Below are 18,219 nucleotides of genomic sequence, written 5' to 3'. Positions count from 1 at the left end.
GCATATCAAAATTTTGCAAATACACTTGCCACTGCTGTATTTTTGTGGCATTTCTTTACTGTAGTTTTTTTTTTTTTTTTACTAACACTGCAATATCTGCTATAAGGTAATATTGCCTCTTATATCAGCTTTGGCAGTGTACAGCTCTACTATGTCTTTTGACTAGTGAAGTTCTATGCTTTCGCTGTCCGTATATAGGAATCTGACAATGGCCATATTAAGTCAATAAAACGGTGACAAAATCTTATACTGTGGAGTGAACTTTGTATGGATTACAGAGTACCTTTTGGTCTTCAGTCATCAGCCAGTGTATATGGCTGAGATATGAGGAGGGTGTGCAGCTGTGACTAATTAATAGTGTGAAAGTTTTTGCCTAATAGAGCCTAAGCTGTGTTTATGCCGTCCCCATTACCCGCTCTGCACACAGTCTCCTCACCCTGAGGTGTCTGAACCCAGGGCTTCCTCTCTTGAAAGCAGATACACCAGCCAAACTCCTTGCCAGTTCCTGGGTTTTGATAGCCACCAATTTTAGCCTGCTGTCATCTGAAGTTGATGTTCATGTTTTTGCTGATAGGTAACGAGGCACGCAGCAAGCGATGAAACTGGATACCTGAGATCCAGAGGGCAGGGTTCCTTGGAATTACCTCTCGTCCCACGCCTACCTCCGGTTATCATTTCACTCCTTGATCAGGCCTTTCCCTTTTATAGTAGACGGTGTCGTCCAAAATCCAGGCCAGGGGCAATTGCAGGGGGATCAGTTCACAGGAGAACCACACATGCGTTATAAATCAAGGGTGACTTCTAAGGTCTCAAAGTTTAATTTTTATTGCTAACTTTTTATTCATATGATTCTGCTCTCAGACAGTACTGTCTTGGCATTTGGTTGCACAGTCACCACAAGACTGACTGAGTTCCTGTTGACTTCTATCAGTAGTATCAGTTCATGTTTGAGCTGCGTTCATTCTCAAACTGCTGAAACTCTACCAGAACACTTTCACTCATAAACAATACACAGGATTTGATATATCTATAGTATCCCTACTGGAGCTTGAGTAGTTGATTTACAGAAACTTAATCTGCATCTATTTTGATCATCTATTAATCTTTCAAGTGATTAATCAGGAAAATTCTGTGGTTCCACCTTCTCAAATGTGAGGGCTTGTTGCTTTTCTCTGTTATATCATTGTAAACTGGGTTTGGCTCTGGGTTTTAAAATGCACGCTGAAAAAAAAAAGTAACTGAAGATGTCACTGTAGGACGAAAACATTTTTCACTATTTTCTGACATTTTAAAATATTATAGAGCACCAAAGTCACAATGCCACCTACAGGCTAGCTTCTGTCAATCACTCAGTACAATGAAGCGTGTTCCAGCAGTCTTACTTTCAATTTTCAAACTGGCATCGACTACAGCACTTGCTATTAGACACTGAAACCTTTCTGATTTTAACAAAGTTAAGCAACAATTACTTTGTGAGCACACTCCCATGAACAAAACATCAAGTGGGCAACATGGCTACTTGCATCATTGCAACTTGGTTTCATCCATATCCATAAATGCTCACTCCTAATTTGTTTTTTCAGTTTTGTAGCTATAATCTCTGAAGTCTAAAAACAGCATGCAGTATACAGTCTGTTATTACAGACATGTCTGACCAAGGCGTGACCCCTTGACTCACGGACTCACCTCTTCTGTTGAAGCAAGCTCGTGAACATCTTAGCCCTTATCCTTATGGGAAATGGTGTTCAATATGCTGAAACATGTAAATATTGAATAAACAGCAATATTAGATGGTTTTTCAAAGAACCCCTGTCCTTAACCTAAACATATGAAGTGAGTCACATGACATACTGAGTGAGGCTCTGTTTCAAGGCCAGATGTTTAGTTATGTAGAAGCGTAGTAAGCGTTAGTAGCGTAGAAAGTCGCAGCTTCACTTTTGCTCTCTATAGACTAAACAATTGAGCACTCAGTTAATTAATATTAAAATAACTAAGAGATTAATCAATAATTCAAATAATTGCTGGATGAGCACTTGACATAGACATTGATTATGAGCTATAGTCAAAAACATGCTGCTGTATACAGATAAGTTCTATGCTTGGCTATAATTTGTTAATATTACTTCTACACCACCTAATATTAATACTAAACCATGACGTAATTATTCCCAACACCTTTAAACAATGTGTGAATTAGATTGCTGGCCTTGCTGGATTGAAAAAAGCCTTTTCAGCAACCCACCTGTACCAAAAACAATCAAGACCAAAGCAGCCTGGTGATGTTGCTGGGTTTTAAATGTCCCACACACGAGCCGAGCCGGAGAACCTCAGAAAGGTTAATTTTTACAGTTTCTGCTGACACTCATACTTTCATTGTCACACACAGTAACTCTTGTTCTGCAGATTCTATGCTTTACCTCCTGACTGGTTTCTCTTGAAGACTTTAGCCAAATCATCAAAAAACATTCTGCCTGTAAAAATAATTTCAAGAATCATTTGAAGTAAGTGCAGGTTTTCCTTTTTCTGATTATTTTCTTTATAGGAAGAGCCATATTTACACTGGCACTTACAAGGCCTCCCTTGTTCTTAAGCTCAGTTTACTCAGTGTTAACTCCAACATTTTCCTTTTTTGTACCTCACCTGCCATGTCACAACATGTTACAGTGAGCTCTACAACGTAAACAGACTGTTGAGCGTGATATTAGGTCAGGCCGAGGCCAATGCTGACCATCTGCACTGCGAGTTGTTGCCATGTGTCTGATAGCGTTTCTCAATTCCTTGGGTTCCTTGAAATCCTTTAACTTGTACCTGTTCATTAATAAATCTTTCATTACTTCCTCATATTCACAAACAAGGCCAATTCGAAGCATGGGGGCTGACTTCCCTCCCTGTTTTTCTGAATTCATTTCTAATTATTTATTCTCAACTGCTGCTATAGACTCATTCTTTTTGTTATGTTTCAGTTGTAGCTAACTTAAATTTTAACATGACGATCCTCATGCAGCTGCTGGTTAACTGGTTTAGAGATGATGACAGCACATGCTGAGTTGAACTAACTATCGAGGATGCTGTTGCCGTGTTAGTTGTTAGTTGTTAGTTGTTGTCTTCTCCATTCACAAACTATTTTCGTGCAGCAGTTATCTGCCATAGGTCCTCTACATTTGAGTCAACATACAAAGAAAGGATAAAAAGCAATAAGAATATATGAATATTCACAATATAGCCCTACTGTGTTTAATATTTCATTTTCAACCTATATTTCTCTGGAGAGATTGTGTGCTTCCGCTACTGTAAACACAGCCCAATAAACTAGGCCTATAGATCCATATTAAGAATTTATACTTATGTTTGTGTCTGTATAGATGCTGTATTTTCAGCTTTCACCAGAGCTGTAATTGAATCCAGCTCAAAGAGCAACCCTCTGCTGTGGAACCTTAGAGACTCCTATAAATAAACAGGCAATGCTCCTTCAACACTTGCCTATATGGCACATGGAATGATTAGCTCATGGCAAGAGCCCCCTGATCTTACAGTGTGTAGCCACAACTATTTTCTGTCAGCTATGTGCATTGCTTAACTTGTGGAGTGTTTCAAGCATGTGGTCTCTAAGGAATTCACAAAATTAAGTGAGCCTATACTGTACACTGGCCTTACATTCAATTGTTAATGAATGTTGCTGGAGCAGGCAAATTTTTTTTTTTTTTTACAGCAGTTAAAAGAAAAACGCCTGCATGTAAAGGGAAATGTATGTAGGTCAATATGGATGCACTGGCTGCTATTATTGTTGCGTTAATAATTAATACTATTGCACAAATTACTGTACACTACCATAAAATAAGAGTTTAGCAAGACTGAAGTGTAATGTCTTTGGAAACCCCTAAAATGACTTATTTACTTTGGACACAACAAAGTTTTAAGTTTTGTTAAGCAACATTTTACCACTAGGGAGCAGACATTTGAAACACAGCTCTGATAAAGTGCCATTAGCCAATGAGGGAGGAAGTATTCAGATCTTTACTTTACTTGAGTAAATGCTCTTTTACAAGTAAATGTTCAGCATTTACTTTACTTACATTTGTGAAGTATTAAATAAGTTTACCTCTTCAGGTATGCTATTTAACAGTTACATAGTAAGATATTTGCCTCTGAAATGTTGTGGAGTAGAAGTATAAAGTGGTAGAAAATGGCAACACTCAAGTAAAGTAGAAGTAGTTCCAAATTGTACTTTTAAGTACAGCTGAGTAAATATACTGCCATTAACTTATAGTTGTACTGGCTAATTTATGATGGCTAACTTAGACATACAGCAGATAGAGGACAAAATGGGTATCTCATTTGATTCATATTTGGCCATCTGGTTCAATGATATAAATGTGATGCTCGGTTTTCTTCACTAGCCACCTGTCCTTTGGTGTTTAAACTTGGAATGTAGTGAACACTTAGCTTGTCTGAACTTAAAATGTTTCAGCCATACAGTATGTCTAATGGCAGACCGCAGAACCAGAACAAGGAATTAAACTTGTCTTAAAACATGCTTAAAGAGGCCTGAGTTGTGGCTGTTAGCTTAATAATAAGCAGCATTTTGACTGTGTTCAGAACTGCCTACTAACGTACTATCCATTCTAAGTATGACGTCAAAATGAGTGTGTAGTAGGCAGTATTTTCCTTGGTTAATCTCCATGGTGATGGCCCATGGCGCTTTAGGTTAACCGTTCACCTGCACAGTATATTGTAAATCCAACAGCTAAAGATGCTGCGATATAGACTGCATTTTGAATGTGTGGTAAATTTTGAGATTGCGCTGGAATGGAAGTCCAAAACATTCATGGGTGTAGTGCAAACAGGACGATTCCAGCTAGACTAAAAAAGGGCTAAAGTATAACAGTTACCGTTAAGCTAGCAGTAATGGTAGTTAGATTTTGGTGCAAAACCCTGCTGCACAAAGTGACTAATTGAGAATAGAAAGAAGGCTTGTAACTACTTCCAAACTGGGTCCGCTAAAAGACGACAAAGTTGGCGGACAGGAGAGAGCCGAGCAAAGTCAGTGGAGTGTTTGTGGGAAGTCTCACGCCCGGTGTGGAAACTTAACATTGTTTGTGAACATTTGCCGCCATGACTGGGGACAGCGGACTAAAGATACCGGTAGCTGAGACACTTTCTTTCCTGGAGGCATACTGTCTCGTTTTAATTAACATAATTTTGCTCTGCTGGCCTGGTTATTTTTGCTTGTAATGTGTAAAATATAAGGTACTTAATGTATTTTGTTTGTGTTATACTATTGACAGGGTAAACGAAGTTTGACCTTGTCATACTGTCCACAATCTCACATTTTGCACCATGTAGAGGGCCTGCCAGGGCTTGGGCAAATATGCAGTTCATCAATTTCACGTTTATTAGATGTCACATCTTGAGCCTTGTGTTATTTATTTTAACCTGTAATAGTATAGTATAGTATAGTATAATAGCCCCCTGCTGGAATAGCTTATTTGGTTTGAAGTTTAAAGACCTGCAGAATAATTTACTTAGTATGCATTATTTTTATATTACATAGATAGGAGGGGTGTGTAAGTCATGTAATTGATACATGCACTGATGTATTTTGAAGTGAACATAACACTTACTGCGGACTTTATTGGGACCATCATACTAATACTGGGTAGAGCCTCCCTTTACTCTCTCTTTCTGTTTTCTGTTTTTCATTCTGTCAATTTCTTTAGATTTGTCAGCATATACTAAACTTTTTATTTGAGAAGGAAAGAAACTTTGCAGACTAGCCTTGCAATTTTTTAATTTTCATTTGACCATGAATAAATAATAGTCATCCAGCAATTGAGAAACTCAAATATGTGGTCTATGTGAGAGTATTAATTAATTTTCTGAATAATATAAGCAGTGCAACAAATAATTATTTTCATTATTTATTAATCTGCTGATTATTGTCTTGATTTTATCGATAATAATAATAATAACAATTATTATTGTTATTATTATTATTATCATTTAGTCAATAAAATGTAAGAAAATCGTGAAACAAATACCATTTCTAATTTCCCTAAGCCCACGGCCATGTCTTCAGTTTGCTTGTTTTGTCTAACCAACAGCACAGAACCCAAAGATATTCATTTTGTATATGGACAATTGTTATATAGTTTCGGAACTTTTTTAATGTTCGGAAGGGGGAAATTTGTTTCCTCAGTGTGCGCAATGTCTGTGCCTCAAAGACTGAGTCATCACAGTGCACATAGTGCAGGCACCCACATAGACACAGTGTGAACCGATACATAAGATACGCACATTTGAAGATAGAGTTGCTGTAATCAGTTGGGGGTTGTGTTCAGAGTCGCCATGCCAGACGGCCAAGATTTTTACAATAACGTGTAAATTAGGTCTGTACAACTCAAATATTTACCCTCTTCATTGGAAAAGTGCATGACTAAGTCCACATTTTTGGAACCTACTAGATTGTACACTCATGCTTATCTAATATAATATCTAATAAAGTGTGGTGGCTGTCAGCTTAATAAATTTAGATCGGTCTGAAAAGGTTACTTCATGTAGTAGATGCATAGTGACCACGCCAGGGAGTTTTAAGTGACAGGGTAATTGAATTACATTCTGGCAGCAACTCCATTGTAGATCTTCTGGAAATAGGCCCTCCAGCCATTATAGAAATTGTTTGATTTGTGTGCTTTGCTGGGTTTTCTGACTCAGAGGTATTGCTGGCAAAAACTGACATTGTATCAAATTAATAAACTCTCCTGAGGAACATGCTTACTTGATAAGCTTTGGTCTTTGGGCCTGCATGTCCACAGAGTATTTTGTATGATATGAAGATGCTATATCACAAAGATACTAGAAAATGACTCTATAACCACCTTGAAATTCCTCCCACATGAATTAAAACAAGAGTTATAGAAGAAAATTTAGAAGAAAATCCAGAAGAGTTTCTGCAAAGTTTTATTTATATGGTTATAATTGATGCAATGATGCAGTAATCACACATCAGTTCAGTACCAGTGGTTTTGTCAAAAAGTAAGTAGTAGTAAGAGCATTCAGAGGTAATGTTAGAGCTGTGCATCATCCCAGAAACATCACGTGATTATGAGTTTATTATCAACTGGTTGTCAGTTCAGTTAAACAGAATGAATGGTAAAATGTATAAAAATATCAGCGTGTGCAATGCTAATACTCTATGTATGTTATCAGACTCTCAGCTGAGTTTCAGGAAATGTTAAAACATGATCGAGCCCATGCCTCTGATTGATTTTCTATGACAAGCAGGAAATCCCTTATGATGAGCATGACAGGATCAGAGGCAATGAGGGAAAGGCACGTAGCAGAGAGAGCAAAGTTCAAAATAAATGGACTGTGATCTGATAGGGCTGGAAAATCACAGCCCTGTAACCTACCGCATCTGAGATCCATCTTGGATTTATTGTAACTAAATTAGGGCTGCAGCTAACGATAATTTAGTTCACAGAGTGCAAGGTGACATCTTAAAATGTCTTGTTTTGGCCAAACAATAGTCCTAAAAAGACATTACATTTACTGTCACTGAAAACCAAGAAAAGCAGAAAATCCTTGAAATTGAGAAGCAGGAACTACTACGTTTTTTTTTCCCTTATACTCAAAAACAGCTGAATGATCAACTAAATGACTTATTATTTCAGCTCTAAAATAAATGGAAACTAAAAATTGTCATCTTAGTTCTGCCATGAAACGTTTTATAAAGCAGCTTCTGCTGATATATGTCACTCTTTCTTTCTTTTTCTTTTTTTTTCCAGTGGGACAGCAATAGCAGGACAGTGGAAATGCCTTGGAACATTTGCTCTTAATGGGCTGCAATTCAGTCACTATTTCAAACTTGGTCTGTTGTCTGACAACAGAAACATGTCAGTGAGAATTCGGCTGTATTAAGAGAAGAGAAGCAAACAGATGAAGTGCTGGAACGGACGGACACAAATTGGAAAATGCAAACATTTGACACGATGACAACATTCAACTCTCAATTTTGCACATTGACCATAACCAGTCCAGCCATTTACTAGGTTTTGACCTAGTGTTGGATATCTTTTGGTCTGGAATGGTTAGCAAGCAATTGGAATATATCAACTTCGGCTCTGGGAAACTGTGATGAGAATTTGTTTTGTTATTTTGTCACATTTTATACATCAAACTGTTCATAATTGAGAAAATGATTGATAATGAAAATAATTGTTATATGTAGCCCTAGTTCTTAGGATGGTAGCAAATGGGCTAATGGTAGATGATGTTTAGCATTAACAGTGGACACATTAAATGTGAATAGTGTATTGACATTTGTAAAATTCAACCAACAGTTTGTTTATAATAAGCTCATAATTAACAATGTAGTGACTGAAAAATGTAGGAACAAAGATTGTCACAGTGCATAAGTCTAATATCTGCTTTTATTGTTTATGGATCATTTTGCTTTGTTCAGAGGTTGCAGATCAATCTGTGCACTCTGAGGTACACTCAGTAGTTCTACTTGAAGGATAGAAGAGCCTGAGCACGTGTTCTTTATTGCTTCACCGTATCCGACATGCTGATGGGCTGCAGATGACCGCTCTGTACGAGTCAGGCCAGCTGCCCTTGCTGTACACTAAGGAGAAGGCCAAAAGTCAGGGGGCGAGCTGACAGGGAGGGGCAGCTTGTCTCCTATTACTGCAACGGCCGCCAGAACTCAACCAGCCTTGTTATTTCCTTTTGCCAATCACTTTGCTTTCTGTCTAACTACACACCTGCTACACAGCCCCCTGCATACTCTACTCCAAACTTCAGGCCTATAGTTGCACCGGCATGTGCTTTTATCTGGTGTGTGTGCTGTTGCTAGAAAATAATGGCTTTCTCCACCCAACAGCTCCTGTTGGCTAATTTCTAAAATCCCTAACACACTGCTGTTGATAATATCCCTTTCATTTCTGGTGATTTTGAAAATTTGATTGTGTAATAAGTATGAGATTACAATGGCTGGGATCAATAGCTGACTGTTATGTCATACTTGGTAAAAATGTATTGATAAACTAATTAGTCGGTTGACAGAATATCACTATTAATAATCAATTAATTGGTGAAGTAAAAGTGACAAACATTGTGAGGATTTGCTGCTTTAGTTTGTCTTGAATGATCACAGACGTTTGGGTTTTGCATTGTTGTTAAAAAAGGGCACTTGAATATGTCCTATTCAACTCTAGGGAATTTGTTTTTGTGAGAAATTGTGATTTTGTACCATTTTCTGGCATTTTATAGATGAAAGGATTAATTGATTAATTTAGAAAATACTCGGCTGATTAGTTGATGTAATCTGTAAAGAGTTGTAACTGCATGCAAATGTAAGTTTAAAAAAGAAAAAGAAATCATAGCTGTAATTAGAAGAGTACTGGCACAGCCCAAAGACAGAACAACATTTAAGAAACATGTATCTGAACAATATCACACGTACAGACCTGAATTACAGTTACGACTCCCACATTACAGTCACAGTTCCTGCATTACAATTATTGATTTGTTTGATGGTTCTAAACCGTCTCTTTACTTTTTATGTGTATGCATTTTGTTGCTGGATGGTGTCCAGTCCAGGCAGAATCATAAGCACAACAAAACCGACCACATGCTTAGTAGATATTTAGCATTTTGAATGATATATAAGCCTTGCAATGATACACTCAAACTTGCACTGAAACAATAGTAATTACACAGTTGGAGATCGGAATCCTGTCATTTTGTCCGGTGTCATATTTTGGCTGAGTTACTTTGATGGCTCAATTAAACTGCATAAAGATGAAAGGTTGCAGCTTACCCCTTGGTTTTTCATTACTAGTTATGTAATACTAGTGGGTCATATAGCTCATATTTTAGGGCTGTCCCCTGCCAAGGTAACAAAACTTACTGAATGATTTGTTGAATCTCGGAACGATAACTGTCGTATGAAAGTTTTTGTTATATGAGTAGTTGCATGTTTTGTAAAGCTTGCTGTGCTCAAATTTTACAATGTGATGGACGCAGCAACTCAGCTCTATGAAGTGTTTAAATAGCACATTTATGTTTTCAAATCTGCTGTTGCCATGAAATAGGATTAAATGGAATGGAGACCACCTCTGCTCTAGTGTAGGAATATGTCAATAGACCCATGTCTTTATTACAGTAAATTACCACAACATCAGATAGACCTGCTACCCTGTTCTGTAGAGTAAATGTCCTGGATTTTTCCTCTGGCACTGGGGAATAGACAAACTGATTGCTCACAGCACCCACCAGAACCTTGTTTTATAGATATAAACACAGCACAAAGGGAAAACACAAGAGATAACATAATAATACTAAACTTATTCAGCATCACTATCTTATACAAACGCAAACATTTGCAAAGTGTAAAAAAAAAACAAAAACAAATCATCTCAGTGTCTCAGTATAACAAGAATATTTTTGTTGCGTTAACAGGACTTATTTTAAATTATGACAGTATAACAAGTCATTTCATTGGAATGATTTTTTTTTTCTCAGTAAATAAAGATTATGTATTAAACTATGATTGTCTGAGAAGACTAAAAACATTTATTCAGGGAGATGATTGTGGTATAGGAATTGAAGAAATGATTCTGTGACATAACTGGTACACAAGAGGCAGACAAGTAGGCTTACTACATAAGATACTTCACAAGGCTATTTATTCCTCTAACATGTAAAACAAAAGAGAGTCAATAGAAAATTGCAGTGTCAGAAACGTCCGGAGCAATGACAGGAAACAAAGCCATAACACTTATGCAAATTTAGTGTGTATTTTATCAATGTCCTGAAATTGAATCAAGCTTAAAATTAGTTTTAAAACGACTACAGCATTAATAAAGTGATCATCATATTACTTTTAGTTCTGCACATAGTTTACCTAAAAAATAATTACAGTTAAAGATACCAAAATTTTGATGATTCCTGCTGCTTTTTGCAGTGGATGGTGAATTTCTTGAGAAAATGTGATTGTAGTGAAGCCTGAAAAAAATAATCCTAACTATTATTATTCATGTATACTTATTTGTACATTAATACCTCAAGTATGGAGGGGAAATATGAAAGCAATCACAAAACACATCCATTTTATTATTTATTTTTCACAAAAGTAGTTGATTTGTATAAACTGTAGATATAAAAAAAAGTGTCCCTGCCTGTCACCAGCTCATTGCCTGATGCATAAAGAAGCAAGCAGAATTTAAAAGCTGTCTGTGGTGACGCTGATGACCTGCGGCTGCACTCTGTTCCTGTTACAGTTGAAGAGCCAGGCTGCCCTCCTGTGGCGATAGCGCTTAGACAGAAGCACATAGAGCACAGGATTGACACAGGGGTGCAGGTACTGGAGCACAGTGCAGATAAAGTAGAACATCTCCCAAGCCTGTCCATGGCGATACAGCCCCAAGTACACACACAGCTCCAGCACATAACCAGGCAGCCAGCACACTGAGAAGGTAGCGGCAGCCAAGAACACCATGACGGAGGCTCTGCGGGTGTTCCTGGCGCTGGACACCGACATTACAGGGCTCTTGTGGAGGAAAAGAGCCAGACGGACATAGTTGAAGGCGATGACCAGCATTGGAACAAAGTAGTAAAGTACAAACTGGCTTAGGACCACTTGGTAGTGGTGCTCATGAATGGTTGGAAGGCAGAATGTGAAGTTCGCCAAGCTTTGGCCCACACTTTCTTTGGTAGCAAACATTCGCAGTGGCAGGCTGATGAAGAAGCTGAGGGCCCAGACCAGAACAAACATGAGGATGACCAGGTCCATGGTGGGTGGCTGGTATGGGTTAGTGATGATCATAGCACGGGTCATTGACACAGCACATAGTGAATAGGTGCTGGCTGCCAGGCTGAAGGCCAGCAGGAACTGGTAGATCTTGCAGGAGGTGTCCCCCAGAGGCCAGGAGTAGCTGACAGCAGAGTGCAGGGTGAAGGGGATGAGCAGGAGGGTGAGGAAGTCAGCCAGAGTCATGCTGAGTAAGAGGATGTCAAGGCAGTTCTTACGTAATGTGTTGTACTTGGCAAACAGAGAGAAGACCAGCAAGTTGGCACAGAGTCCAATGCCCAGGATCACTCCACAGGTACAGGCAAAGATCAGCCCATAGGTATTGGGAACAGCCATGTTATCACCGGCTTGACATCACCTAAAAGAAAAAATTAATTCATCTTTTGTGTTTTGGATTAGTCAAACAGAAGAATTAATATACAAACATTTTTAGTTGTTTGTGACTGTAATTTTTGCTGGTTGCAGCAAATGCGATAATTTTACGTTTTTCCTTGATGTGGTAAATTTATTGTCTTTCAGTTGTGAATTGTTGGTTGGACAAAAGACATTGGGAGACTTTACCTTGGGCTCTTTTTTTTTCTGACAAAACAATTTGTTAATCTGGAAAATAATCAGCAGATTAATCAGCAATGGATATGATCATTTCTCCTGGTGAAAGAGTAAAGTTATATTTTAGATTGCTAAATGATAAAACACAAAATCACCAAAATATAAGGCATATAACAACAATGTGCTGTCTGCTTAGGAGCAAAATGTCTATTGATTAATATTTTAAGACATAACTGACTGCTGCTGTTAGCTATATTGTCTTAATACATTTCATAGCATTTTAAAATGGTGCCAGATCCATCATTTTCACAAACTCACCATCGTCTTTCCTCAAAGCAGTATCTTCCAGTTCATGTTTGCGATTGAACTATCCTCATCATTTAACCTGGAGTATTCTCTTTTACTGGTGCCCATCCTGTTAAACTGGACTGAAGAAGGGAGAGGTGGTAGCCTCTCGGGACTCATTACAAAGTACGATTACTGATTGTGGAGGGAGGAAAGGCAAACATCACTTGGGTCAAATTGATTCTGGTTGACTGGGTTTAAAGAGGAACGGCCTCTGACCAGCTGCTGTTTTGTTATTATGAGAGGATATATGTGTATCTTTAATATCTTTAGTTTTTGAGTTACTTTTTTTAGTAACAGCTACATCTGACATTTTGAACTTTGTTTGATGTTGATCTAACTTGTTTGTGTATATGAAATCTGTTCTTTTGACTCTGTGAAGTTTAGTAGAAATACTTCACTGGCTGAGGCTGTGTTACTGTTTGTCAAAACTTGAACTGACCTTTCCTGACCTGTAACACCCCCCCCCCCCCCCCCCCCCACCGTGGAGGTGTTTTTGGAAATTTAATTCACACTATATGTATTATGTTTAAAAATCAACACCCGTAACCACCATAAGATGGTCACTCTCAGAAAAAAGTCCAGTCAATTGATTACATTCTGTGTTCCTCCTCGTCTCTGAAGATATTAATGTCTCTCTCCATTGTTTGATTGATTTCTTTAGCGTGAGCTGCAGGCTCCTGACAGCAGCTTTATCAGGCTTTCCACAGCATTTATGACTCTGTGTCAGCTAATGGCCTATGGTGTACACTACTGCTCTTAGCACAGGATATAGCTGACGCTGATGCATTTGCTATCCCCTCCATTACCAGTTTCTGTGCCGTTCAGTCAGCAGCTGTTAAAAATGCCACATGTTCTCAAGTGGGACATTAACAGCTTCACTGTGCTCTGTTCATGCTGAAAAGTCAACAAAAACATTGATGTTTTCACTGTTGAAACCCAAAACCTTTGCAGTAAATTTTTTAAAAATTGACCCGAATCATACACTTTCTTTTCTCTCAGCAGAAAACCTCTCATCTATAGCAAAGGTTAAAGATCATGATGAAATATACAAACCAGTACCACAAAAACTGAGATGAAGCTCTAAGACAGCAGGACAGAAACTTCCTGTCAGGCCCATGTTCATTAAATCCCCCTGTTGCCTTTTTTTCTACCTATTTCCATCTTAAACACTCTAATTCTTCATCAAGATGAGCACACAGGTGTACTCCTTATCCAACTTCAGACTTTATTCATGTTGCAGCTTAATCTGCTCTATAGTGATTCTTGTTGTGTTGCTTTGTAGTGTATAATTTTATGCACAATAAAGCTGAAATAATAAGTTGATTGAACGATTAGTTGAGCAACAAAAAAAACAGTTGCCCAGTATTTTGATCTTTTTTTAAAACTCACTCTCCAAGCAAAAATGCCAAACATTTGCTGGTTCCATCTTCTCAAATGTGAGGACTTGCTTCTTTTCATGTTTACTGGTTGTCTGTTTGGCTGTCCGAAATTCATGAATGCGATATCTTAGGAATGCCTGGAGGCGATTTAATTATATCTCACACAAACGTCCCCTTGGACTGTAGGATGAAATAATTTGAGGTTTTTGGTCAAAGGACAAAGGTCAAAGGTCACTGTGGCCGCACAAAACAAGTTTTTGGCCATAACTGAAGAATTCATATGCTAATTATGACAAAACACAAATGCTCATCAGGATAAAATGATGACGTAATGACAGTTATATCCTAAAGGTCAAAGGTCAACTTCACTGTGACATCGTTTCTGCAAAAACACTTTTCTGGCCATTATTCAACGCTGTAACTCAGGAACAGAAGAAGAGATTGTGACCATATTTCACATTCAGTCAGATACTGAATTGGTGACACGAATCTTAGATGCCCATCTTGAATCTGTAATGATTTTGTGCTTTGTAGATCTTCTGCTCCTGGACTGATATGGATGGAAATTGAAACTTGACTAGTTGGCAGAAGCATACAACCACAAGGCAGTAGTTCTAGTTTTGTCTTGATAAGTAAACTGAATATGTTTGTGTTTTAGAGTGTTAGCGAGACAAAACAAACAATTTGAAGAGGTCAACCTGGTTTGTGGTGTGCATTTTTCTTTACATTTTAAAAGCAAAACAAATAATTGATTAATTGAGAAAATTATAAGCAGCTTATCTATAATGACAATGATCAATAGTTTCAACCCTAGTCCATATCAACTTCAGTTTTTAGAAATAAAATAAATAACTATTTTGCAGATTTGTCTGCTTTGCAATCAGCCTCTTGTGCTGTGTAGTTCATCATTTTATACACATTAAGAACTAACAGAGAACTAGTGTTCAGTGTTCTGTTTTGGCTCAAGGAGGGCTGAGAGGTTCAGTTACGCCTGAGTCCGCCAGTGCTCAAAATATACTTGCAATGCATTCAAGGGACAGACAAGCTTTAGACTAATAACAAATGATAAATGATCTCATTACATTCATTTGACAGATTATTTTGTCCAACACTCATTGGGAACAGTTTGGGGTTCAGTGTCTTGTTCAAGGACACACTGACATCTGGACAGCAGGACCTGGAGATTAAACCATCAGCCCTACCATTAATGATTGATTCTCTTTACCAACAGAGCTACTTAGTATAAATGGCAAAATTCAGTCAGATATGACTGGTGAACAAAGACACCATGAATCAAAAATATTTCTAATGGCTACATTTTTAATGTTTGATTAACTGGAAACATGTACAGTATGTTCTCAGTGCAAGTGAAGAACATTAAGTGAGTCTGACAGCCCCTGGCACAGGCTTGTTCTATAAAAATAAACTATAATGTAAAATGATGAGAGTGGGTTTGATGAAGCATCCAATAAGTTACAAGTCCATGAGGGATCTAAGGTGGGAAAGGAAAGCAGGACCATCAAAAAGAAACATCAAATTAAAACTCAACCACAAAAGAACATTTACAGGATATAACTAAAGTGCATTATGGAATTTAGTCAGCAGCACCATGATACATTCACAAAATAAATACACACTTTCAAAGTGAAATAAATTATGGCAGAACAGTTCGAACAGATGTAATGATTGAACAGTATGTTTGTAACTATAAGTCCATGATAGTCAACACATATAGAGCCAAACAAAAGTAGACCACTCAGCATCCCGATTTTTGTGAAATTACATTATATTTAGGCAATAAATACTTCCTCCTGTGCTCTACTTGTGCACACTGTTTAGAGATGATAACATATGCATTGTTTTGAATTAAATCAGGGTTACAGAGGCAGAAAGATTTTCCAAATAAATATGGACGAAGGTGATGGTGATGAAGCTCCAGGAAGTATGAGATTGTTTTAAAACACAACAATACACACGTAGCAAAATAGTATCATACAAGCACAGCCCCGTGCCCTTGATATAACTGTGACTGAGTCAGCCGTGGTTCAAGTCTGTCAGACCTCAGTCAAGCTGGAACTGTGTCAGTGTCTTAGTGTGGTACCATATAAAGGCTAATAGTAGTGTCTCTCAGCCAGGGTACCGCATCCTTTATGGCTCCTTTGTAGTGACAGACCGTGCCCGCCTCCGCTTCTTGTCATTCTCTCTGCGTCGGCCTAACCTCACCTTTTTTTTCCTCTTGGTGGCCACTTTCAGCGGCTGGTCCTTATAAGCAAGAGCCTTGTTGGTCTCCTGTGGCAGATTAGGGCCCTCTCTGTCCAGCCTGAACCTGTCAGGGAGATTTTTGGTTGCCCCTGGGGGCTTCTGGTGTAGAGCATTCCCACTAAAGGTTTGGCTTGGGGTTCTGCTCTGCACAGGTGGCGCTCGCTCATCAGCTGTGTGCACCTCCTCCAGCAGCTCCTGCAGCCACATGCGACGCTTGAACTCCTGCAAGGAGCGGCCTTTGTCATGCATAAGCTGGGCGTGGCTCACTGACCTCCTCCTTAAAGCAAAACAAGGGAGACAGACTCAATCAGCATGTACTGAAAACAGAGAGTGGAGTAAAAGCTTCTTTTTAGATTTGAAACGAGCTTCCTAAAAAAAGAATCATGTATGATTAGAGCTGTTGGAGTTCATGGTTGACTTTTTCTTAGTCTGTTAGAAATCTGTTTTAATTTCTGTTGTTCTGTCTGATTTCTCTTAGATTTCCACTGAAGCAAGCACATTTCTCTCTTCTTTTACATTTTGTCCCTTGTTGTAATTTCATATGATACTGTGGCGTCCAGTTTATGTGTGGAACAGTTTTAGAAGTGTTGGCAAGTGAAATTCAAGGTCAGGCTCGATGAAACCTCAGTACAGTAGGTGGCAGCATAAACAAGTTTCTGAGAGCCATCACTAGTCTGAGCTGAAGACCCCAAAAACAGAAAACCTCCTCTACCTAAATTTAATCTGTACAGGTAAACTGTGGTTGTGTCTTCTAAATCAGGAAACAGGAATATTTTGTTTCATCATATTTAATTATTAACTAGTCCTTAATTTTCAAAGTTCCATATTGCATAACATTTAATTATTTTTTGTGCTTTTCAAAATCAATGTAAAAAATAACTCACGTTCTGCTACTAAGTGCATCAATTGGTCTCCCATCAAGAGTCACTGGGGAGCACAGCAAGAACACAGCCAGACTCCACTGATGAAGCATGACTATAGAGCACATCCTTAAGCCAAAGATCTGAAGAACACAGGAAATATTATATCAGTCACTTTACTTAATTAAGAAAAACTTTGTTTTATTAATTAATACTAAATTGTTTATCTGCTTTTAAATAATTTATCTGTCTAGCAGATAAATGACAGTTCCTGAGTAGGTAAGATCTCCCAGGTGGCATTACTTGAGCCAAAAAACAGTTTATTAAAGTTAAGAGGAAACTTTAAGACTTACATGATGTGAATTCGTACAATGAAAATCCACAAAAAGGTCAGTCTGCAAGCTCTTTAGAGATGATCTTGTTGCAAAAATTCATTTACCAACCAAAAAAAAATTTTTCTGCCATATACAATTTGGCCAGTTCAAAACGTGTGTCCAGATCCATTGGTGTGAAGGCAGCCTGGGGAAATCCCCCGTCAGTCTGCTCCATTCATTTGCCTCCCAACAGTGTGTGTTGAGCTATTTATTTCTCCCCAGCGTCCCAATTAAAAGAGAGATAAAGATAGAAAGAGCAGCAGCAGCCCATCAGCTGCAGAGCTGCCACTCCACTCGATCCTGTAGTAATTTCATGAAGAGTAACACCGAAGCATCTTCTCTGGTGGCCAGAGGCGAGAGCAGAGCTGAGAGGGTTTTTCAGTCCAGCACTGTGAGTGAGCCTGTGTGAGTCTGCCTGAGAGAGGCACAGAGAGAAAGTCAAACTCCTCTTTGGGTGAAGATGCAGGCACTACCTTAGCCTTTACCCATTAAGTCCAGTCCTAACACCCTCCCCAACGTCTCAACCCTCGCCTCTCTCCCTCCCCCCAGCCCCTCACACACACCTGCTGTGATAAGAAGGTGGCGCCCATGCAGCATCCTAAGAAACATATAACAAAGCATACTTAACATAAGCT

At 38.5% G+C, this 18,219-nt stretch overlaps 2 protein-coding genes across 2 annotated transcripts; both read right to left on the bottom strand.

Annotated features, from left to right (window-relative positions):
• Positions 1–11,093: 11,093 nt before the first annotated feature.
• LOC111670876 (galanin receptor 2a) lies at positions 11,094–12,214 on the bottom strand. The gene has a single exon (XM_023427807.2). It carries the CDS (start codon positions 12,146–12,148, stop codon positions 11,225–11,227), a length of 924 nt encoding a protein of 307 aa, XP_023283575.1. The 5' UTR covers positions 12,149–12,214; the 3' UTR covers positions 11,094–11,224.
• Positions 12,215–15,388: 3,174 nt separating this feature from the next.
• On the bottom strand, positions 15,389–18,019 carry LOC111670850 (parathyroid hormone-related protein-like). Its single transcript, XM_023427768.2, has 3 exons — positions 17,564–18,019; positions 17,235–17,353; positions 15,389–16,627 (listed from the first exon to the last, which is right to left on the bottom strand). The coding sequence occupies exons 2-3, from the start codon at positions 17,336–17,338 to the stop codon at positions 16,237–16,239; spliced, it is 495 nt and encodes a 164-aa protein (XP_023283536.1). The 5' UTR covers positions 17,339–17,353; positions 17,564–18,019; the 3' UTR covers positions 15,389–16,236.
• Between the last annotated feature and the right edge of the window lie 200 nt (positions 18,020–18,219).

Source organism: Seriola lalandi, unplaced genomic scaffold, assembly GCF_002814215.2.
Source record: "Seriola lalandi dorsalis isolate HSWRI2012SDOR001 ecotype SW California unplaced genomic scaffold, Sedor1 jcf7180002054862, whole genome shotgun sequence".
Taxonomy (NCBI): domain Eukaryota; kingdom Metazoa; phylum Chordata; class Actinopteri; order Carangiformes; family Carangidae; genus Seriola; species Seriola lalandi.
This window is presented reverse-complemented; position numbering and strand designations above follow the sequence as displayed.